A 23551-nucleotide genomic window follows, 5' to 3' on the forward strand; every position below is an offset into this window, starting at 1 on the left:
CAGAGTGATTTAAACCATCCTTTCCACAGGAAATAAACATTTATGCATACATATATGTCTGAGTATATATGTATGTGTGTATTGAGGCCACAAACAAAACATATAGAGCTATGGACCTTAAAATAATTTTCAAATTGGATTGAGTTGTATTAAGCTTGCAAAACATCTTCAACTTTGTTCCCCTGGACCATATAGTTGTTTTCAAAACCAATAATTCATATTTTAAAAAAATCAAAAGTATTTCTTATTTCAGTAGAGTTTGTGAAATGTTTCATTTCAAAGATATCAGATCTTCAATGCTCAAAATGATTCCTCTTGATTGAATGTTGAGCCTCACTCTGTGGGTAATCATGCTACTAAAACTTCAAGTCGCTTTTGGAGTCTTGTTGCTGTCCCTCTGTCTCGGGAGGTCTGTCTGTGAGGTGTCCGTGTGGTTTATCTTGCCTGAGTGTGCCCAGGTGTTCTTAGAGCTTTCTACTCCCGAACAGCTCTAAAGAGGTCTTTGAATTGGATTCTGTCATCCACAACAGGCCCGATGCACCTAGGTCTCCTTTGATGGGTGGGGCTTGGATGTTCCGATGTGGGGGAACACAGTTCTGCCTCCACCTCCCCTCATGGTGACATTGGGCTAGTCATTCCTCAACTTTAAATATGATGATCCTTTCCAGTTCTCAATATTGTGATTATGAAACAGCTTGAAGAGTTTCTAGTAAACCTTTGGAAGGAAGGTAAGACATAGCCACTTTTTGGCTTATTGCAAAAAAATTCACATAACAAAATGTATCATTTTAACTATATTAAAATGTACATTTCAGTGGCTTTTAGTACATTCACAGTGTTGTGCAACCATCACCACTATTGTAATTTCAGAACATTTTTGTCATCCGCAGAAGCCACTTCATGCCCACTAAGCAGTCACTCGCTGTTCCTCCCCACCCCCAACTCCCCCAGCCCCTGACAACCACTCATCTGCTTTCTGTCTCTGGATTTACCTGTTCTGGACATTTTGTATAAATGGAATTGTATAATATGTGGTCTTTTGAGGACACAGTCTCTTGACTCTTGAGTTTTATTGGAACCTTTACTGAGAGCCTGGCGTGAGTCAGTCCATGGAATAAATGGGGCATTTTATTTGTTTGAAATGGTGGGAATTAGGTTTGCAATGAATGAAGAAACCATATAGCCTTTTGCCTTTGTGACTTCTAAAGAGCCCACTCATCTTTTTTAAAAAAATTGTTTTACAGATATGGGATCTCACTGTGTTGTCCAGGCTAGTCTCAAACTCCTGGCCTCAAGCAATCCTCCTTCCTTGGCCTCCCAAAATGATTATAGGCATGAGCCACTGCACCCATCCAGATTCTCCTTATCTTTCAAAGAGAAATTTCAGCAGCCCCTTTTCATTTTTTCTTCTACAGAGACTGGTTCATAGGGCTAAGCCACAGTGAATTTGGGCATAAAGACATAAGAAAAGCTATATGGTTTGAAGCTCTCATAATCTTTACTATATATATGTGTGTGCGTGTGTATATAGTAATATATGTATATTATATGTGTATATATAAAGAAATAAAAAGAGGGAGAGAAATAATTCTTTAATTATTTTTGAAAATTGTCTCATGCAATTGTGGGGGCCGGCAAGTTCAAAATTTATAGGGCAGACTGGCAGGCTGGAGACTCAGGAAATAGTTGATGTTGCAGTCTTTAGTGTCATAATTTTTTAAAACAAGTTTTAAATCATTTTTGTACAGGTTGAGTATCCCTTATCTGAAATGCTTATGACCAGAAGTGTTTTGGATTTTGGAATATTTGCATATGCATAATGAGCTATCTTGAGGATGGGATTCAAGTCTAAGCATGGAATTCATTTATGTTTCATATTTACACATAGCTTGAAGGTAATTTTATACAATATTTTTAATAATTTTGTGCATGGAACAAAAGTCGAGACTGCATTTTGACTGCGATCCATCACATGAGGTCAGATGTGGAATTTTTCTCTTGTAGTGTCATGTTGGTCCTCAGGAAGTTTTAGATCTTAGAGTATGTTGAATTTCAGATTTTTGGATTCGGGATGCTCAACCTGTACTTGGAAATCTATATTTTAACAATATCTCATGATGGTTAAAATGTTTTGGTTTAACAAGAGGGAAAAAAATATATACACATATGGAACTCTTCCTTTGGTCTGGTTAGAACTATTTACCTTGAACCCCAGGTCCCTGTGTAAGCAATGGCTAGGGACCTCCAAAATGAAAGGAATGTACAACTCTGTAAAAATGTATTGAGCCTGGAAGGAGCTAAACTGTTCTGTAAGGAACTCAGACTCTCCCAAACTAATCAGTTTAATCTGGTGTGCTCAGTGCTGTGGTGAATATTAATATAAGCAAAAGGTGTAACATTGAGGCAAAGAGGAAGAAACCCAGCCAAGTTTGGGGGTGGGGTAGTGAGGATGGGACGGATGAAAAGGGGTGAGCTGGTGGAGAATGGGCAGGGGATGTTCAAGTCAGAGGGGACAACATGTGCTGAGACGTGGCTGTCACTATTTGGGAGTGCCAGAAACAATGGTGAATGGTAGACATGTCACAGAGGGGTGCCATGAGGGGCAGCCTGTGTGTGATGCCCCAGGGCAAACCCTGAGGCCAGGCACTGGGTCCCACTAAGGATGGACTCTATTCATAGAAAACTACAGTGACACCCCACTACTCAGCCCCTGGTTTCCTGGGCAGCGTCCCCCGTGCTGACCTGCCTCCAGAATGGTTCTATCACTGGGCCTCAGTTCTGATCAGACCCCAGAGTGGACTGAACCTCTCCCTATGTCATCCTTCCTTTCTTGGAAAAAGCCTGTGAAGTGTTGAATCCTTTCCACTGTGAGCAGTGGTTACTGGCCATACCCAGCATATGTGCATATCCATGCCGTTGTTTCTTCTGCGTTTACAAAGCCAGCAGAAACCACTTCAGAAGGGCCCTGAAACCTGCAATCGGTGGATGTCTGCCCTGCCTCAGTGGTAAAAATTGAGTGTGTCTTGGTTCCCTCCAACCACCAGCCCCTCTTTGATTTTTTGAAAAGGGATCATATGGGAACCCTCGTTACCAGAGGGAAGTCAGCGGAGTCAGGGGGAAGAACCAGGAGCAGGCAGTGGGATGGTTCCAGCCGGTTCTCCGAGGCTATGCCCAGCACTTCAAGGCCGATGGGGAAATGCAAAACAAGGGCACAGCCAGACTTCTTCCATCTGCGTGGAAGCTGGGGTGGCAGAATCTTATCTTTTAGACCTTGTGTGACAATCAGGAAGCTGTCCCTGACCTGAATCCGTAAAGACCTTTGAATTAAAAAGCTCCTGCAAAGGGATGTTGCATTTCAGATGAATGCACATAGTCCTCAGAGACTGGGGTATTCATCAGATGTATTTCACAACGGCAGATTCTGGGTAAAAACAAGTCAAACGGATCCACCGTCGGGCCAGAGCTGTGAACTCTCTTCCTTTGCACAGCGAGTGTTCGGTAAAGCCCCACGAGACACAGCTCATCGAGTGCCTTGCTTGTGACTCTGGTCTCAGAATGCCCCGGAGTGTCCGTGTGCGGGATGAGACCATTGTCAAGGTGCAGTTGCGCCTGGCTTTCCTGTGGCTGCATTCGGAGACCAGGGGTGAGGTATTTACACTGCCAGGGCACAGCAGGGGCAGAGTGCTTCTCAGGGTTAATTTTGACCAAAATACAAAATAGCAGAGAATTCAAAGGACACCTTGCTTTTGAAATATTGATTCCTTGCATCATATGGTTTTCGTCTCCCTGGAGAACACTAAGTGGACGGTGCAGAGCGTGAGTGAACAGCAGGGTGAGAAGCAGTTGCTGCCCATCTTGAGTTGCAACCCGTAAGCCATTCACAGTTTACACAGGACTAATTGATTCACATCTGGTGCCATTCTTGCGTTCATAGGCATTCTCCTTGACTACTGCAGATGGGTCCGCCAAGCAAGCAAGCCTTCTTTCATTAGTTCATTCATTCATTCATTCAGGACATAGGTATGAAATGCCTCCTCTATGCTGGACTCTGTTAGCTGCTAAGGAGGTGAAAGTCGCCTCCACCCTTAGCTTGTCCCCAGGATTTATGTTCTGACATCAATTCTGTGACCTCAGCTAGCTGTCCTAAAATTCAGTTCAATTCTGACACTACCTGCAGTGAGCACAGACCCCACGAGATAAGGGCTCAGTCCCACGAGACTGCCCCCACTTAGTCACCAGCCACAAGTGGGGCCTCAGGCTCCCCACATTTCTGCTCAGCTGACCACAAATTTGGGGTTTCCTATGACCTCTGTCTCCCAAGTTCATCAGTTGACTGGAGGACTCACAGAACACAGGAAAGCACTGTACCCTCACGATGACTGGCTTAGATGAAGAGTGCAGATCATAGCCTTGTTTACCACGTTAGAGACTTGACTTTCAGGACTCTGCTGAAGCCCCTAAAGACTTCTTGGCTTCTAGATAATTCCGCTGTGACAGTGTGTATTTGGATTAGACTGTGGCTGCCGTTGTCCAGGTGGAGATGATGATGGCTGGGGTTCAGGGAAGTGGCCACAGGGTGCAGAGAGAGAGAGAGAGAGAGAGAGAGAGAGAGAGGGAGAGAGAGAGAGAGAGATGGATTCAAGTTGAGGTGATGGCAAGTTTCTGGATCAGGGAATCGGGTGGCGGATGGTAGAGAATTTATTTAACCACAAAGGAAGAAGCATTTTGAATCGTGAGGATTCTGTATCTGAGACGCTGCAGGTGGTGAGCCGCAGGTCAGCGTGGGATGTTTTCTGTCTTTTCTTGTCCTTTGCTCTGATGAACAGCTGATTGCCCAGGGACCAGTGAAGACTCTTGGTGATGAAACTCCCACCTTTAATGAAGGAATTATGGGATCTTTTGCATTTCCTTACATCAAAGAGGACCTTGAACTGAAAGCTTCTTAAAAAACCCACCCTACTCTGCCTACTTATCCCCTGCTAACGTGCTCAGGGTCAGAAGGACAACTTCAGAGAAGCTGCTGCAGCAGCCGATAGCGCCTGACGCTTACCGAGTGCTCAGCGCGTGCCGGGCATTGTTCTGAACACTTCACGTGGATCCGTTCATTTGCTCTCACATCAGTCATGAGAGCCAGGTATTTACATCTCACAGGTAAAGGGAAACTGGGGCACAGGTGGTTGAAAAGTAACAAGAAATTGAGTTTGTTGGAAAGGCTAAAGGCCTTCAGTCTTATCTGATCACATCCATCTTTCTTTTGATTTCTGGTTGTTTTTCCTTTGGGGAAATCAGTCAAAAACTGCTATAGGGTATTAAGAGTAGAAGATGACCTATGAAGGGATAACGAGGGCAGGAAAAGGGAATTTGGTGGGAAAAGGGAATTTATCATTCCAAATTCTAATCTCCAGCATCACCTTGAATGTCCATTTTAGTATTTATATTCTGTATTTCAATATTTATAGCCTATATTTCATTTAACTCTAGGGTGCCATCAGTAGTTAGATGCACCATTATCTTCTAGACTGCTAAAAAAGAAAAATAACTGCCTATCGAACTATATAACACACTTGATTGTAAGACACATCCTCATTTGTGAGGTGTAAAAGTGAGGAAAAGCTGCCATCTTAGAGTGAAATACAGCATTTGTGTGTGTGTCAGGGGCAGATAGAAGTCATTTTGCAGGATTCTGATAACTTCCCCATACGTCAGCCTCAGAAGAAAGAAATGGTTTTGGATGTCTTGGACTCCTGATGGCAGGCTTGGCCCAGTGCGTCCCGGGTTTGTGCTTACCGCATTGGAAAGCCCCTTGCCTGAGAACGGCTCCTGGCTTGATCACCGTGTAAGGTGCAGAGTGTGTTTGAAGAGGCTGGGCTGGTACAGATAATGCTAATCACACTTGACTGGCTTTTTGATCTGCTGCTCAGCTCCTGGCCGCTTGTTCCCAGCGTTTGTGTTTGCTGTACGCAGGAAGCATAAAGAACATGGGCTTCTGAATGAGGGAGACCTGGGGCTGGATTCTAGCTGTGCCTGTGACTAGCTGGGAGTAACTGTGGCCCTGTGTAAGCCACTTTGCCTCCTGCAGTCTCAGTTTCCCCATCCATCAAAAGGGGTATTAATTCCTGCCTTGCATGTTTATGCAAAGATTAAGGAAAGGAAAGTATAAACATTGAGGAGTTGATATGGGATCTTCATTTCATTCCAGAAAGCTTTGTAAACTCTCTGTACTTAATTTAAAAAAAATCCTTCATCCTTTAAGGGTACTGCTTTGGCCCATGGCATGGTGCCCATTTATCGTGCTTTGCCCCAGGAATGTTTTCTGCAAAGAGAATAATCACGATTTCCCCTGGGGGAGGAGGGTAACAGGTTCTTGGCTGTTGTTCATCGGAATTCCCCAGCATGGATACACCAAAATGTGGAAATTGGCAGTGGCAAAAAAAGTTCTCAAGACTAAGGATGCCTTAGATTTTACAGAAAAAGCCAAAAGCAATTCTTTGCTTAAGAATTCTGCCTGGGAAGCCCATCTATGGCACCCACCTCCCTTCTCCTTCTGGCTGCCCGATGGTCCTGGAATTTGCTAGTTCTGAAGTGTTAGGCCGATTAAGGGCATGCTGGTTTGAGGCCAGTGAGCAAACTGCAGGAGTTATATCAGTGCCTCCTTCGTTTGCAAATATTTGCACACCTGCTGTCATCCAGGCACGTGTGCTGAGTGAGAAGACATGGAACTGAGCAAAAGCACTTGTGGGTTCTGCCCTCGTGAGGCTGCACAATCAGTAGAAGAGACTGATGTCAATCAAGTAACTAGAGAAATAAAGACAAAATTCAAACTTGGGGGAGAGCTGTGAAGGATAAGTATAAGGAACTTCTAAGATCAAGTAAAAGGATCCCGATCTGGGGAGAGGGTTCAAGGAGAGCTTCCCTGAAGGATGCAGAATTAAGCCAGACCTGCAGGATGAACTAGCCTGAGGCACGGGGAGGAGGAGAGTGTATGTGAGGATGGGACGGTGCCCAGACACCAGAGGCTGAAAGGGAAAGGGAGAAAGGGAGGGGAAGAGTGGCCCAAGAAGGCTGAAGCTGTGAGATGGACAGGTGTGACCCAGAATGCCTTGCAGAGCAGGCCATGTTAAGGCCATTGGACTTTTCTTGAGAGCAATGGGAGCTATTGAAAAGGAGTGACAATATTTGCATTTTGAAAGTAATTCGGGGCTGCTCTGGGCGAGTTGGTCTGAGTGCAGTCAGGGTAATGCATTAGGGGTCATTGTAGCTGTCCAGGTGAGAGATCATGATGGCCCAGTGATGGTGGAGGTAGCAGAGGTGAGACAAGAGGGTGGAACAAGTCCGCCTGGGAGCAGGAATAGCCAGCACCTGTGCACAAGGAGTCAGCAGTGAAAAGAATGGGCTTTTGTATATATTAAATCAGCGCCGGTATAACTCGGAATTTGTGGACCTCAGAAATACCCTTACATCTTAAAACCAGTACATCCAACTGGGACATGGAATAATTTCTTCCACAGTTTTTTTTTTATAAATATAATTATATGTTATGTTAGTGAATTTAAAAAATAAACATTGTGTTTTTAGGTTATGATATACCCTGAATGGAATGTTCTCACTATGTCTATAATTATAGCAGTCTTTACAGATTATACTTATTTTAGAATACTACAATTTGAGAGACCTTTAATCATTACATAATACGTATTTAACTTTACTATAATCATAGAATAATTTAAATTTGTATTTACCAAATGAGATAACTCTTGGTTCTGTTCCCTTTTTTCTTTCCTGTATAGATCTATTTTTTAATATAGGTAGACATGTGTCTTATACCTTGTAAAATGAAGTAAAGATACGCATTTTTCCAATTTCTTATAATCACAGATTGTTGTTTAAAACAATTGTTACCACAGTCAAAGCACATCCAAGCAGCACTGATCAAGCATTATGCATTTCAATCTGCCGTTTCCCAACTTCCCTACACCCTCTCCCACCAAAGTTAAGAACATTCTGACATTGTCTGCAGCTCTCCATGTTTTGTTATGAGAACATCATGGAAGAGATTGAGAGACTTAAAGAACCCCCCTAGACCAACCCCAAGTCATGTGGCCTCACCCAGCAAGGCCCAGGATTGGCCAAGCTATTTTGTAGATTGCAGAGGAACAGTGAGTGTTTATAGTGTTTGAGAGTTTCCCTGCCAGTGGGCTTGCATCCTGTGCACGTTAAGTATATGTGGATTCAGTTGCACAAGCCAGCATTTTAAAACAGGAGAGAAAACCCACAGTTTCACAGTGCTGGTGACACCCAGCCCTCCCTCTGTGAGCCGTTGGCCACAGGTGGTGCGTGTCCATGAGAACACTTGACCCCCTCGTAAGTCCCCACAGAGAATGGGAGAATGCTTTTACGGGTTCCCCATCTACAACAGACATGGGAAACCAGTGGCTCAGGTGGCCAAGTTAACATATAACGATGATTCTTCCTACATCCTTGAGGGAGAAATTGAAGAAATGGTAAAGAATTACTCTGAGAAGTAGATGGTGACTAAATGGAAGAACAAGTGAATGGGTCACCTTAAAATATGCTGAAACTTCTCAGGTAGCATATTTCTTACATACAGCAGTCCCCCTCAGCCACAGCAAATATGTTCCAAGACCACAATTGGGTAACTGGAACTACAGATAGTGTAATATATACAGGGTTTAGTACTGTGTTTTTTCCCTACATGTATGTAGTACTGTTTTTTTCCTACCCTTGATAAAATTTAAGTTATAATTCAGACACAGTAAGAGATTAACAACAATAACTAAATAGGACAGTTATAATAGTATACTATAATAAAAGTTATATGAATATGATGTCTCTCTCTTCATCTGCTTTCTCCCCTGCCCCCTACATATCCCCTTGTAGTATACTTCAGGTAACTGAAGCTGCCCAAAGAAAAACTGTGGATACGGGGAGACTAATGTGATTGTTGGATAAAATCCCTCCATGAACTTAGAGACTATACATTGTACACATCATACATTTGTACTCACTTGACTGGTGAGAGTTACACACACAAAGTTGTGCATACTGTCTTTAATGGCCATCTAAGGCATTTTCAAGGGTAATCCTTGACTGCATATAATTTTCTCATTATGTGCTTATTTAGAACTTACTCCCTGGCTGAGAAGTAACTTTTTCTTACTGGACTACCTTTTCTATTGGGATATTCTTTAAGCCTAACTGTCTCTTGCTCCAAATTAAGCTTTCTCATCTGCTTATAAGAGAAAATATGGAATACATTCCTACATCTAAGACAATTTTCCCCTATCTTTTCTTTCTTAAAACCAAATGGCACATTGCATTTAAGGTTCTCTACATTATTCTTACGAGAGGTAGATGGTAACAGGTAAAGGCCCTTCTTACAGGGTGGTGGAATTCATTCCCTCGGCTTGAGGCGGTGGGTAGTGAACGGGCTCTGTGTTATGGGAATCGGGCTGTGTGGGCGTGACCCTGGCTCTGAGTCTTGCCCTCTGTGACCTTGGATGAGTCCCTCCACTTCTTTAGGTCTTGACCTGCATGGAAACATGAGCATCTTGGCCCAACTGGATAACCCTAAGGCTCCTCCTAGCTTTAACATTCTGTGTTTAAAACTATTAGATACTTTTTGAGCACTTGGTTGTGTACACACATGACATCATACTGGGGGCTGTGCTGGGAAAGGCCAAAATCCTGCCCTGAAGGAGTTTAGAAATTCTCTCTCTGGTTTGGGTGATAGGTGACATACCATGTGGGGAGCCCAGTGTGGAAGCCCATGAGCTGGTTTCCCCTGTGGTCACACTGCTGTTGCCACCTACAGATCAGACTTACAGTAGCTGTTCCCTCAGGCAAAAATGCCTGTTTGCCCATGTTATTGCAACAAACTACTTCTGCAAAGGGCCAAATAGTCATGGTCTCAGGGCCATGCTGTCTGTCTGTGTCACACTACTGCACTCTGCCACTGTTGAAAGAGCAGGTATAGACAACATGGAAATGAACGGACATGGCTATGTTCTAATAAAACTTTATTTACAAAGACAGTTTGCTGACCATGTTTTAGAGTTGTTTAAAAGGTTAACACCCTGTCTTAAAATCTAGCAATGGTTGTCTCCACATAACTTGAGTCTGTGGACGTGGCCAGACGATTCCCAAACATGGGCCAGGCATAGCAGAGACTCTACCTTCAATTTTGCACAAGAAGAGACTTGACTGAAAGTCTTTTTGTTCCTGGGCTGCTTTTACAGGAAGAGCATTCAGAACTCTCCACTAGGGACTTAAATTAACTGCCAAGGATTCCCAGGGGCCCCCAGAGCCAGGAGAGCTGCTGCTTGCCACCTTTGTCTTCAGGGGCAGAAACTTCTGCCCAAAGTCTCCTTGACTGAGGTCAACCCAACAAAGCCAGTTTGTGCCCATTTTTGGAAACATCCACAGCCCCATTACCTTGTTTCTACATTGCTTAGCCTCTTCAGAATGTCCTAAAAAGAAAGAATACTGTCTGGCTATGTGTCCCAGGGTTTTATTGGCAGAAGGTTCTGTGCATGTTATGAAAGGCAAGAAGGCAAGTCATGAAGAACCACCCCAGGAAATTTTCCATTCAGGCCCTGGAAATTAGAAATGGCTTGGCCTAGGAAAATAGCCACCTTAAATCCTTTTGGGGTATAAATAAATAATTTGTTTTTAAGTCCTGGAAAATTGTGGTTTTTGACTTCAGCAAGGACCCCAGGGAGAAGTGCTTATTCCAGAAGCTGGTGTTTCAGCAAGCCGTGCTTGGGTCTTTGTTTTTTTTGCAGGGAGAGGTGATATCCAGCCTCAGTTGGACAGCGCCCTCCAAGATGTCAATGATAAATATCTCTTGTTGGAAGAAACAGAAAAGCAGGCCGTCCGGAAGGCTCTGATTGAAGAACGAGGCCGATTCTGCACCTTCATCTCCATGCTGCGGCCAGTGATTGTAAGTGTGGAGGAGGCTTTCCTTCTTTATGGGTCACCCAGCGTCTGCTGCGTGTCTGGAATCATGACGGTGGAGTCACTCGTACAGACAGTGATTGTCTGCATGGTGCTGAGGGCACGTGGCCTTCTCCCCATTCACAGTTCTTAGCACCAGTTGTTCTACTTTACTTTTTCTCCCCAGATCAGGAAGGCTCTAGAAGGGTGGTTCTCAAAGTGGGGTCCCCAGGTCTGCAGCATCACCTGGCAACTGGTTATAAATGCAAGTTCTTGGGCCCAGCCCGGATCCACTGAGTCCAAAACTCTGCGGGTGGGGACTAAGTCATCTGTTTTTTAAGCAAGCTCTTCAGTTGGTTTGGAGACTTACCATTCAAGCTGAATACCAAGGAGTGACCGTGAGATGGCTGTAGGAAGAGCTTCCATGAATCAATTCAGACTTAACCTTTAAGTAAATCATTTGTAAATCATTTGGTAACTTCTGCTGTGGGCCTTCTTGAATCTGATAAGGCACCAGCTCACTTCCCTCAACCCTAGCAAAGCATCTGAGTTTGAGTCATTCCCCTGAGCATAGAACTTTTCCATGGAGCGTTCTTGCTGGGGCCCACAGTCCCAGCTTGGCATTTGGGCAAAGTGAATGGTATATTTCTTTAATAGTTCCTGGCTCCCATCTTACTTGCCATTTATTAAGTTGGTGGAAAAACAGAAGAAAGGGGAGGATGGTTAACCTCTATTGAACACACGCGGACTTCACAAAGGTCTAGACCAAGATATCTCCAAGTCTTGTCATCCACTGAAGTTGAGCTGCTTCAGAAAAGGGCCTTAGCACATGAGGGGGGCTGTGTTGCGGGATACCTTGAGGACACACAGTCACACGACCCGTGCAGGCCTGGCACCCCCACACATGCTCACCATGGTCCCTGGCACACAGGTCACTCCACCATGATGGCAGATTTCTTTTTCCTTTCCATTCCCCGAAAGAAAGGGCATGTAGTGCCTTCAGCAGAGATCTTCCAGTCACGTGGTGCCTGTTCTGAACGGTCAAAAGGGTTATACAGTGACCCTAGTAAAAACAGCTGGAGTAAGACGATGAAGTGACTCACTCACGACAGTAACACATTGTGAATGGCTTTTCCTCCAGGAGGAAGAAATCTCAATGCTGGGGGAAATAACCCACCTTCAGACCATATCGGAAGATCTAAAAAGCCTGACCATGGACCCTCACAAACTGCCCTCCTCAAGCGAACAGGTAGGAGTCGTGGGTTAAGCACTCAGGGAAACAAACCAGAGAGAGAAAAGTTCAAGGCCCTGAGCGTTGTTCCTCGTGTCATTTATCGTATCTCAAATCCTATTCATGTGTCACCATGTCCTTTACATTGTAATGTATGGTAATTGTCACAGCTGGCCATTGTGTGGGACCTACTGTGTGTTAGGCACCGTCCCAAGGTCTTTACCTAGACTTCCCCAGTTCATCTTCACTGTTAATGCCCATCTTGTGGAGGAGGACACAGAGGCACTGGGAGATGAAGTCACTTAACCAGGTTCACCTAGCTGGTAAGCAGTGGAACCAGGCCTGGAACTAAGTGGTCAAGTCCCAGATCCCATGCACTTAACCGCTGTGGCCATCCACCCCCTAGGAATAAACCCTCATAGGAACATGACAGTGGTACGTTTTGGCTGTCATTGTCAAACAGTCTCCATTTCTCTCATTCTAATTGAGCAATACATGGAGACCGCTCTTGTCTTATGAAAAAGGTGACATTTTTTATGCTTTATTCATTTGGTTCATGTCACATATCACTATGTCAAGTGTGAAGAGACACATTTGGTGGAACAGCTGAGGAAGCACACGCCCTTTGTATATAATTCTTATGGATTCCTTGGAGAGCCAGGTCAGAAGACAAATTTGAGAGCTTGAATTTTCTCTTCTGGGAATTGCTTTTATTAGGCCAGAACATTCATGCATTCACTCAGTAAATAGCCATTTATTGAGTACCTCTTATGTGGATAAGAGGTGGACCTTATGCTCTAGTGGCTCTTAGTCAAGCAAGGGAGGTGGCCGTAGGAATAATTGTGACAGATCTGGCTTGCTCTTGATTCTGTCGGGTTTTCAAATTTCTAGTCCTGGTCAAATAGGACCCAAGTGACCATTGAGTATCAAGTGGTTAAAATGCACGATCAATAAGTCCGGAAACCATTATTGCCTTTATGGTGCTGCCTTCGGTATAAATGGCTCTCATAAATTGTTGATGGGTCACTGTAGTTATTTTTTTTCTCTCCCTCTGGTATTTCATGGTTTTCCTTTTCCCTCCCCACCCCCCATCAATTATAGTGTGCTTTTTTCAGAAAAAGGATTATGACATTGATGGGTTGGTGGTATAGTTCTGCAATTAAAGAAAAATTTTAACTTAGCATTTTTTTTTCTTTAATTCCTACCCCCTGTGATGGCAGCATTCTGATGTTATGGTGGGTGTTAAGATTTGATGGCTACTGTTTCCCTTCTTGGCACCTCACTTACCCAGCCGGCTCTGTCCCCTAGGTGATTTTGGACTTGAAAGGTTCTGATTACAGCTGGTCCTATCAGACTCCACCCTCTTCCCCCAGCACCACCATGTCCAGAAAGTCAAGTGTCTGCAGGTAAGTGAAGCTGGGGTCCACTCCTACTTTCAGAACAGGTCATTTTTCTTTATGCTAATGTGGGCAAGAGAGCCAGTCTTTATCTCTTAGAATGGCTCATTTTCAACAGGAAATGGAGAGATGATCAGCAGAAAGAATGCTAGTGATTTTGGTCTCTCTCTTTAGTCTCTGGATTAATTTGGATCAGAAAGAAAACCCCAGTAGCTCTAGACTAGTGGATGTACCTTGCTTTCTCTCACTTGCATGTTGTAGGGATTTTCCCATTTTAGGAGAGCGCATTTGATTCTCCTGTTTAGCAGAGTGAAAACTACAAGGACTGAAAAAGGGAGAACCTTGGTTGAGTCTTATACAGGCTGAGCTCCTTGTTGCCAGAACAAATGAAAGAAGTAACAATGGCTTATGCCCTCATTTTCCACTCAAACTTTTGTTTTAGGGTTTCATAAGGTAAATAGAGTTCTTGCTCTGTCAGCCGGTACTACTATTGCAATTACCACCACCACCACCACTGCTCTGTTAACTAGTACCATTACCTATTGCAGCATATTCAGAATCATCTGGAATAGTTCTGCCTTCTGCAAAACTGTTGCCTAGCAGTCTTCTGTTAAAAGACCGTTCTTGGTTTTCTGACTAGGAAAGATCATCCTCCTCTTCTCGAAAGATGGAAACATGTATCACTTACCTTTCTTGGTATACTAGTCCTGCTAATCTTTTTATGTCAATTTTCAAAGCCAAGTGAGTTTCCACTTTGTGTGTATTAGCACTGAGAGCAAAGATCAGGATGGATCTGCTAAATTTGTATATGGGGATGTCTGTGTATACCCTGGTGTGTGTTTCTTTTCACACTTGAGCTTGTACAATATACACTTAGCAGGAAGTTCAGACTTAAGATGCAATATCCTGACATTCTGCCCCTGAAGATGTTGATTGGTTTCTTGTCATCTTTCATAGGCTCTGTGGGGGGCGGGGGGGGGGGGGGGACAGGGGGGCAGAGAGAGAGAGAGAGAGAGAGAGAGAGAGAGAGAAACAAGCCTATTTTCTTTTTGGTAATCAAGAAAAATTTCTCTCACTAGTGTAAAACAAAGTTGCTTGGCTATCTTTTCTTCCTTATGATTTCAGTTTAAGTAGAAAACCATGTTGCACTGACATTTGCAACTATGAGGCTGCTGGGGTGCAGCGGTCATGAGCTTTACTGCCTATCCCCAAATGCCCTCTTCTGGCTGATTGTCAAGAAAGGCAAAAGTCATGATATTCATCCCTGATAGCTACGACTTCCTCCAGCATATTCCCCTATATCCATCTGGACATTTGCACCATGTAATCTTGGTGTAGGACAACCACGCCGTCCTTGACTGCCTTGTTAGCCGCCAGAGTTTGCAAAACAAAATCTCTTGCAGCATTAGGAGCAGAAACCACAAACTTTCTAATCCCAGGCTGGGTCGTTGATTTCATCCCTTCAGGTGCTTCTACAACTGCCCTTTACATATTTCAACTCTGCCTGTTTGGACCATGGGACTCTGTTCAGTTTTCTGTTTTTCATAATTTGAGTTTTCTGCACTGTATAGAGTGTGTTTCTTATGACTGGAGATGGAATGCAGACAGAACACCCAGCGGGGTGTGTCATTATTTTGACATCCTGTTTACTGTTCCATCTCAGAAGCAAACAGTTGAGCATTGATTGCCTTTAGTTGCTGAGAGCTGCCTGCCTGTTGCCAGCTGTACTGTTATACCAGACCCGTGGATAGTTTAATAGAGAAATGCCTGGGGTCAGGGTAAAACCACTAATTAAAGGATCACTTTGTCAATAAAAGGTAGCACACAATGCACACAAACACACTGAGTTGATTTGCCAATTCTCTCTGGTGGTCCTCACCAGGCACCCCCAGGATGAAGTCACTGCAGGAAGTCCATCGACAGTGGTTGGCTGTGTCAGCCTTGGTCATCTGGACCCAGATGGTCCATCTAAGGACATTCTGACCAGGTCATGCTGAAGCCTTAGTGGGTTCTGCCACAGAGTCGTGATTCCTGCAAGCAGATGAGTGGATAAAGATTAGCCCTGTCCCTTTTCATGCCACTGGCATCAGCTGCCCTAGCTTTGGTGGTGGATGACATAGCAGAGCTGATTTTAGTAGCACTTAATTTTTAGCATCTCAGACCCCGATCGTCAGAATGCCACATTGCACTCGTAGTCCTGAGTCCTGGTGGCTATTTTTCCCCCTTGCTCACTTGAAAAAACCTTTTGTTTACCAGCTTAATGACTTGGTGTTCTGAAACATGTCTCGTGGTTTGTGCTACTTCTGAGGGCAGAGAGCTGATTGGATTGTGCTCTGCTTCTTCCTCCTCTGCCCCTTTTGTCTGTCTCCCCTTCCTCTCACTCCCCCTTCACCTTCCCTGCCTACCACCTCTGCCTGTCCCCACAGCAGCCTGAACAGCGTCAACAGCAGCGACTCCCGGTCCAGCGGCTCCCACTCGCATTCCCCCAGCTCGCATTACCGCTACCGCAGCTCCAACCTGGCCCAGCAGGCGCCCGTGAGGCTCTCGAGCGTGTCCTCTCATGACTCAGGATTCATATCCCAGGACGCCTTCCAGTCCAAGTCACCGTCCCCCATGCCACCAGAGGCCCCCAACCAGGTAAGGGTGCCCTGGGCTCCAGGAGCAGCCGTCCCACCTGGTGCCCTGACCACTGTGAATGGCCGGAAGCAAAGAAGGGCTTCCGCTTGGACAGACCCCCGCCTGCTGACTCCAGAAACCAATGGTTTAATTTCTCATCGTTAGCTGTGTTGTTCCCCAAAGGGAGAGAGACTGTAAGTTGGGTCTGAAGCCTGTCTCCTTGGTGGTAATGGTTGAGTTACCACATTGATTTGGGGAGCTCTCACATGTAAGTAGACAGATTAAAAGAACTTGGCCATTCTCTGGTGACACTGCAAGTGCCCAGCCTAGCGTGATGCTGTAATTAACAGGCACTAGGGCAACAGGGACATCCTCAATTGTCCCTCTCAAGTTCTTCCTGAATGGCTGAGATTTTATCATTGAATAGTAGCACTTCAGACACCCTTTCCTGGCACCCTCAGGTTCCCTGTATCAGTTTGTGCTGGAGAGGAGAATGCATCATCAGTGCCTCTGCAGGTAATTCTGTTGGCACTTGGATCTGGGAGAAGGGGCCGTGCGGGTTCGATGGTGCTAGGTCCAGCCTGGCCTAGTGGTTCCAACTGGAGCTGAAAGCCCGAGCTGGGGAGGGCATCAGAACACCCTTCCCGTGCATTGTCGTGTATGTGACCCCCTCTCTGTCCTCTCTCCCTTAGTGCCCTGGGTTGGCCTCTGGCTGAACACTTAGTAAAGCAGCACAGCATACAGAATGCTGGGTGCCCCACAGTGCCACCTGCTGGGAAGCCCATGCCAGAGCGCTGTGGTCCTGGCCTCAGCTCAGCGCTCCCTTTAACATTTTTCAGCCATCCCGGGGCACTGTGGCCTCTCTGTCTCTTCCTTGGCTGGACACTCAGTTTCAAATGGAAACAGAGCCAAGAGCCACGGCTCTAGTTTTAAAGTGCTTGTCCCGGCTGGGGTGCTTTGCCCCCCAGCCCTGCCGTGTGCTGTACTAAACCATACCTGTGTGGCTTGCGAGCAGGAGTCTGCCGTTCCTCTGAGACTGTTCTAATGTGCGCATAATTGTACATTTGTTTTTAATCGACTGCAAATTAACGTGGTACTGTGCACTGACACCCGTTTCTAAAACAGAGAGGCACGTGCTTTGGCCTTCCCATTCCAAAACCGCGTGTGTGCATCGGGCTGAAGCAGAGTGTTTCTGCCACGGACAACGTGGAGGGAAGCAACAGGGGTGTGTTGGGTTGAGTTCAATCTGAAAGCCTGTGCCCAGGACATGCTTGGCCAGCAACTCTAGGCTAGTTCTAATGAGCTCAGGGATGCTGCAGAATTGAATAGAATTCTATCTTTAAAAAAAGGCCTTATGGCTGCTTAGAATGATAGAGGGGAAATTTAAGGAAATTGTACAAATCACATGAGCCACAGGGTACAGTCTCCTGAAGGTGGCTTTATTGAGGGTGGGAGGGTGGGAGCACACCCCTAAGAGGGGCAGGAACCCTTGTCTCCCAACTCGGTGGACAGGTCTAGACCAAGGCCAAGCGATAGAGTTTGTTCAGGGTCCTCCTGTTTTCCTCCCTCTACTCTTTCCCAATTGTGCATTTAACCCACCTGTGCCCAGGAGTGGGGCCACATCTTAAGTGAGGGTCTCACCCTAGAGCCATTCACTCCATCTGAAGCAAGAGGTTCTTTAGAAAAAATGAGCAGAAGTCAAAACAAATTGGGACCCGCAGTCCTGGGGTGAGTCGCTGGTTTGTTTTTTCAAGTGCACCATCTTGAATTAGAGGAACCAAGAAAAACAGTCCTGATAAATTATAATAAGTGACTCTTACTTACATCTAAAGAAGAAAAAAAAATGAGGTTTAGAGGGCTTTAAGTCCACAGTCACTCAGCTGGGAAGTGGCAGAAATGTGACTTCAAACCTTAAAACCCCAGGTCCCGGGCTGCCAAGCAGGCCCTGCATGCGGGGTGTGGTGGGGACGTCCGTCCGCTATGTGGCCTCTCCCCACGTTGGCCCCACACAGCCCCACGTGTTGTTTAGTGTCTTCTTGGTCCCTTGCCCTTTCAGGAAGCCAAACCTCTGTCCCTTCCTTTGTTTTGTGGGTGAAAGGGACAGAAACGTGAATCTGGCCTCCTTGACAGTGAATACAGGAACACTTTGAGGGACAGCCCAGTAGAGAAGAGTGGGGCTGCGGTTGGTAAGCCAGAGATCACAGTTAACAGTGAAAAAACTTAAAACTATCTGGGTGGACACAAGGCAGTACGTGGGGGACCCAGTTTACATGAAAGAGATGGTCATTGTCACTCATCCATTTAGTATTTTTTAAGCACCTGCCATGTGCCAGGTCCAGGACTGGAAACTCAGTGTAACACTGAACTCATAGGAACTGTCCCTCTGCCTCGGCCGAGTGGCAGGAAGCCAAGCCGGGAGCATGTGTCCTGGCTGACATTAGGAGCCTGGCAGGGACCCAGATTTAATGTAGATCAGCACGAAGGTGTTTTCCCAAGTGAGACCTCTCCAGACGCTTCATCCCTCCCCACAGTGGCCACCAGAAACACTGCACTGACCACAGGCCTTGCCTGCCCCAAACCCCCAAATCACTCTTCAGACAGAGAAACCTAAAAATGTACCTTGCTGGAAACCCTCCCTTCTGGACCCAGAGGCTGCATTTGATGAAGGGGGAGTCCAAGAAGTAGAGCCATTGTAGGCTGATGTGTAGCAAAAGCCCAAGCCGGGGGTCAGCCTTCACGTGATAAATAATGCCTGTGAGCATGGGAGACGTGACAGGCAGGGCCTCCCTGGGGACCTGGGCCTGTGGCATGTGAAGAAAAGCCCAAGAGAACACAGCATCGCTGGGACTGCCAGTGCCATGACCGCCCTAGTGCCAGGCGTGCTTCTGGGTGCCAGCAAAAGGCACGAGTCTGTGTCCTCTGCAGCCCTGCAGTCCAGCAGGTCTAGGGCTGGCTGGGTGTCATGCTTCCTTTCAAGGGCTTGAAAACCTCTGTGTGGTTGCAACTTTGGGGAGAAAGTAACCCTAACCCTCTGCTTCTCTCATTCTCCCCTCTTCTGTGTATATGTCTGTCTCTCCCTCTCTCTGTGCGTGCCCTCCCCATTCCCACCCCCACTTCTTCCTTTTTATTTATTATTATAATTTGGTGGCGTGTGGTTCGGTTTCTGTCCGGTTCCCTCGTGTGGTCCCTCCCCTGCTGCAGAACTCGTCCAGCTCGGCCTCCTCTGAAGCCTCCGAAACCTGCCAGTCAGTGAGCGAGTGCAGCTCTCCCACCTCAGTCAGCTCGGGCTCCACCATGGGCGCCTGGGTGTCCACAGAGAAGGTGACCGCCCGGGTGGCAGCCACGGCGGCCCTGGTCTCCCTCCTCCCCACCCCCTGACTCCTGCCTGCTGCTTACACAGGCATCACAGACACGGGAACCTGGAAACTCAGAATCGACACCAAACGTGGGCCCCTCTTGGGGACAGAGGGTGGGATGAAGCTGAGGGTTTTCTCTAGAATGAGCGCCTGGCTGCGGAACAACGACCGTGTGGTCGTCCCGAGGGAGAGGAGGGGTATGGAGAATTTGGAGGTGTGAAGGCATCTTCCCAGATCAGGTGTTGTGTGCACATCCATCTCTCCCGCCCTTCCCTGGCCCCCGCCAGACCACTGAGCGGGACATGTCACTGTGTCAGAGGCTGTGTGCTTTTCTGCCTTTTGGTTTGCAAACCCCTGCGCCCTTCCCTTGATTCAGAATCTGCTCCTGATCCATGTGATGATTTTGGAAACCTAGAATGAACTGATTCGTCTGAAGCCGCTTTAGAATTTTTAAATTTGCATAATGAGATGAACAAATCACTATCACCATGAATTTAGGCTTCGTTAGTTACGTAATCAAAAACCATTGAGAACGCCACCAATTAAGGACACTGATCAGTTTCCAACCTATTCTCCATGTAGGTCAAATATTTCCTTGACTAAATACTTATTTGGTGTCAAATGCACGTGCATTCTTTGCACCCTGGCTCTTTTCTCTTGCATCATGGGTCACCTGTGAGCAGCAGAGCCCCGTTTGTTTTATTTATAAATATTGAGGTTTCCCCCTCCCTTGAATGTCAATGCCATCTTGTACCTCCACACTCATCCTGTTATATTAATTTTTTTTCCTTTTTTCCCCCCCTTGTTTGTTTTGTTTCCAGTTGTCTAACGGGTTTTCTCACTGTAGTTTATCAAGTGATTCCCACGTGGGGCCCGTGGGTGCAGGCCTTTTCCCCCACTGCCTGCCTGCCTCCCGCCTGCTCCCTCGGGTCACCTCTGTCCACCTTCCAGACTACGCTCATTATTACACCATTGGGCCCGGCATGTTCCCGTCATCTCAGATCCCTAGCTGGAAGGTTTGTGTCTCTCCGCCCCGCTCCTGTCCTCTCCTCCTGTCATCGCCTCTGTGCTCACCCCTCTTCTGTTCCACCATCCTCACCCTGGTTCTCCCCTCACCCTTCCTTTCACACTCTGCCTTCTTCCCCGTAACTCCTCTCCCTCAGTAACTTCCCAGCGGGGGAGAAGCGAAGAGCAGCAGGCGGCTCCGAGACAGCGATTTCCACGTGGTGTGGAGGCCCAGGAGCCTTCCTTCAGGGAAGCCTGGTCAGCCTCTGCAGCAGCGGCCCAGCCTGCGTCCGTTCCCAGTTAAAAGGCCCAGTTCCGCATCGAGTTGACACCTGCTGGGTTTATCCCCCTCCTGGGGCCCACCCGAGGGTGTCGGCGTTATCAGAGGCAGCTCTAGGCGGCTGGGAGGGACTGTCCTCAGCCCTGTTCCCCAGACGTGTCCCCTAGTAAGTCCTCTGCTGGGCTATGGGAACAGGACCATGATCCAAAGTATGTTTTGGGTCATTGCGTTTGACTTAAAAGTGTACGCAGACTTTATTTCCAGTCTTGATTGTTTTATGTTAAAGCATAGTTACTTTAATACAAAAATGAAGTTTTCAGATTATCTCCTGGCAAGTTCAGTGAGTGCTCCAGGGAGATACTATACTTTGTTTTGAGAGGAGGACCCACATGTGAAAAGTGGGCCCCTCGGCTGCCAGCGTTTTGGGCAGATTTTGACCTCAGCACTCACAGGTTGCATGGACTTCTCAAGACTCCTCAAAATCTTTCTACTGACCCCAGGAGCCTTCCCTTCCTAGCTGGGGACGTGAGAGGACAGGGATCCCAATGTGCCCTTGGAGGCCAGCTTCCCAGGGATCAGAGGACCAGCTGTAGGGAGAGTGGCTGGCGTCACCCTAGTGCCCCCTGGTGGCCACTCCACGAACGGGCTGTCGTCTTGGTAGCTGAAGGAGCCAGAAGGGCTGGACGTGCTCCCCTGGCTGGTGCCCTCAGCATAAGTTGGCCACCTGTTAGGTGGCTGTTAACTAAGAGTCCCCTGCTGCCTGCGTGGCGGGTGAGGGGTTTTAATCTTTGGGCAGGAATGAGGAAAAGGGACGTACCCAGGAGGCCCCCAAAGGGTTTTCCCACCCCTGCCTGGCCCTGCAGAGGCCTGCTGGCGTGTCCCAGCCTGAGCTTACCCCCAGGGGTCACCGCAGCCCTCCAGCTGGAGACAGGCCGTGGGCCTGACTGCGCTTGTTCTGCTTAGGACTGGGCTAAGCCAGGACCCTACGACCAGCCTCTGGTGAACACTCTGCAGCGCCGCAAAGAGAAGCGTGAGCCGGACCCCAACGGGGGAGGACCCCCTGCTGCGGGTGGCCCGCCTGCCGCCGCCGAGGAGGCTCAGAGACCACGGAGCATGACTGTGTCTGCTGCCACCAGGGTGACGCTCTTGTTCTCTATAGTTTGTTGGGTCCACTTAGGCCTAACCGGGGGCTGAGGCAGCCTTGCAGCTGGAGGGACTCTGGGCTCCATTCCCTTACTTCCTGTTCTGCAGCATGTAGAAGTCCCCGGGGAAAAAAACCTTGTGTGGGAACCAGACCTGTAGAACTTTCTAGACCCTGGGTAGGACCCAGGCAAGTCAGTAGCCCGCTGGGCCCACAGAAATGTGCTGCTCACAGGACGGAATAGGAGTGGTATTGAGTGCCTCCCAAAAGCGACGTGTGGATAGGCTCTGGGGGACACCAGGTGGGGGCTCATGGCCCTAGTGGCTTGTCTGTAGGGACGCCGTCTCTCTCTCCTCCATCCTGCAGCCTGGTGAGGAGATGGAGGCTTGTGAGGAGCTGGCCCTGGCCCTGTCGCGGGGCCTCCAGCTGGACACCCAGAGGAGCAGCCGGGACTCGCTTCAGTGCTCCAGTGGCTACAGCACCCAGACGACCACCCCGTGCTGCTCTGAGGACACCATCCCCTCCCAAGGTACGAGGGCAGCCTGCTGTTGCAGTTGGGCTTTCTGAGCAGCACAGGGAAGGAGACGGAAAACTCGTCGTCCCTTTTAACTAAGCTTAACCCCCGGCTGGCAGAGGGGTGTCAGAATTGTTTCCATTATCCGGGTGTGCGGTGGAGAGTTGGTCTGCAGTTGTCAGGTAGCTGCCATGTGAGACAGTGATCTGGGCTCTCCACAGCTCTTTTCAGTTTTCACCATCAGGGTGAATTTGAATTGAGACACATGCTGTTAGTAATAGCTTCGTTTTTGTTTTAGCTCTTTGTGCTAACGACTTCGCATTTATTTTCCCATTGAATCTCTACAATCTCTTGTGGGATAAGTTTTTTATCCCCATTTTACAGATATGGAAACTAAGGCTCAGTAACTTGCTCACAACTTGTTCACGCAACTAATAAGTAGCAGAGCTGGAGTTTGAACCTAAGACATGTTAGAGTCTCACGCCCAAGCTCTTAAGCCATTCCAGCCAAACCCTCTCCAACCTGCCTGCCTCACCCCCACCCCCACCCCCCACACGATCCAGGCAAGAAGAAGATATCTGTAGCTGGAACATCTATGATAATTGACCACAAGCTATTTGCCATCCATCAGTCAAAGCGTCTCTAGGACAGTGAGTCTCCGTGGATGGTGATTTTTGTCCCCCAGGGGACATTTAACAATGCCTGGAGATATTTTTCATTGTCACAACTGGTGCTACTGGCATCTAGTGGGCAGAGGCCCGGGCTACTACTAACCGTCCTGTAACACATAGCTCACACCCCATCCCTTCCACAGCAAAGAAGCATGTGGCCCAAGTCGTCAGTAGTCCTGCTGTTCAGAACCACTGCTGTGAGAGCTTTAGTCTCTAAGCTTCCCCTTCCCCACACCCTGAGACTGGCGTTGTGCCATTTCTTGATAGGAAGTGAGCACATGGCACTGATGGAACCTGTTGTTGGACCTTGTTGTCAGGAACTCATTGCCAGTAGCCCCATTCTTTTTCTAGCCCTCACCTAACCGGTTAATTATCGGGGAGACGTAA

General features: G+C 47.3%; 1 protein-coding gene across 13 annotated transcripts in view; it reads left to right on the plus strand.

The window, feature by feature from the left end:
* Nucleotides 1-23551, plus strand: part of MTSS1 (MTSS I-BAR domain containing 1) — a 155210-nt gene that overhangs the window by 128089 nt on the left and 3570 nt on the right. For 3 of the 13 annotated variants that reach the window (XM_045560499.1, XM_045560504.1, XM_045560501.1), the window contains 7 exons: nt 10803-10960; nt 12095-12202; nt 13493-13590; nt 16008-16218; nt 20375-20569; nt 21802-21975; nt 22346-22508. In XM_045560499.1, the coding sequence (XP_045416455.1) occupies nt 10803-10960; nt 12095-12202; nt 13493-13590; nt 16008-16218; nt 20375-20569; nt 21802-21975; nt 22346-22508 (1107 nt within the window). Of the gene's footprint in view, nt 1-10802; nt 10961-12094; nt 12203-13492; nt 13591-16007; nt 16219-19398; nt 19519-20374; nt 20570-21801; nt 21976-22345; nt 22509-23551 lie in introns of all 13 variants that reach the window. The other 10 variants (XM_045560508.1, XM_045560510.1, XM_045560509.1 and 7 more) reach the window with 6 other exon arrangements.

The sequence above is a fragment of the Lemur catta genome, chromosome 9 (genome assembly GCF_020740605.2).
Source record: "Lemur catta isolate mLemCat1 chromosome 9, mLemCat1.pri, whole genome shotgun sequence".
NCBI classification, from domain to species: domain Eukaryota; kingdom Metazoa; phylum Chordata; class Mammalia; order Primates; family Lemuridae; genus Lemur; species Lemur catta.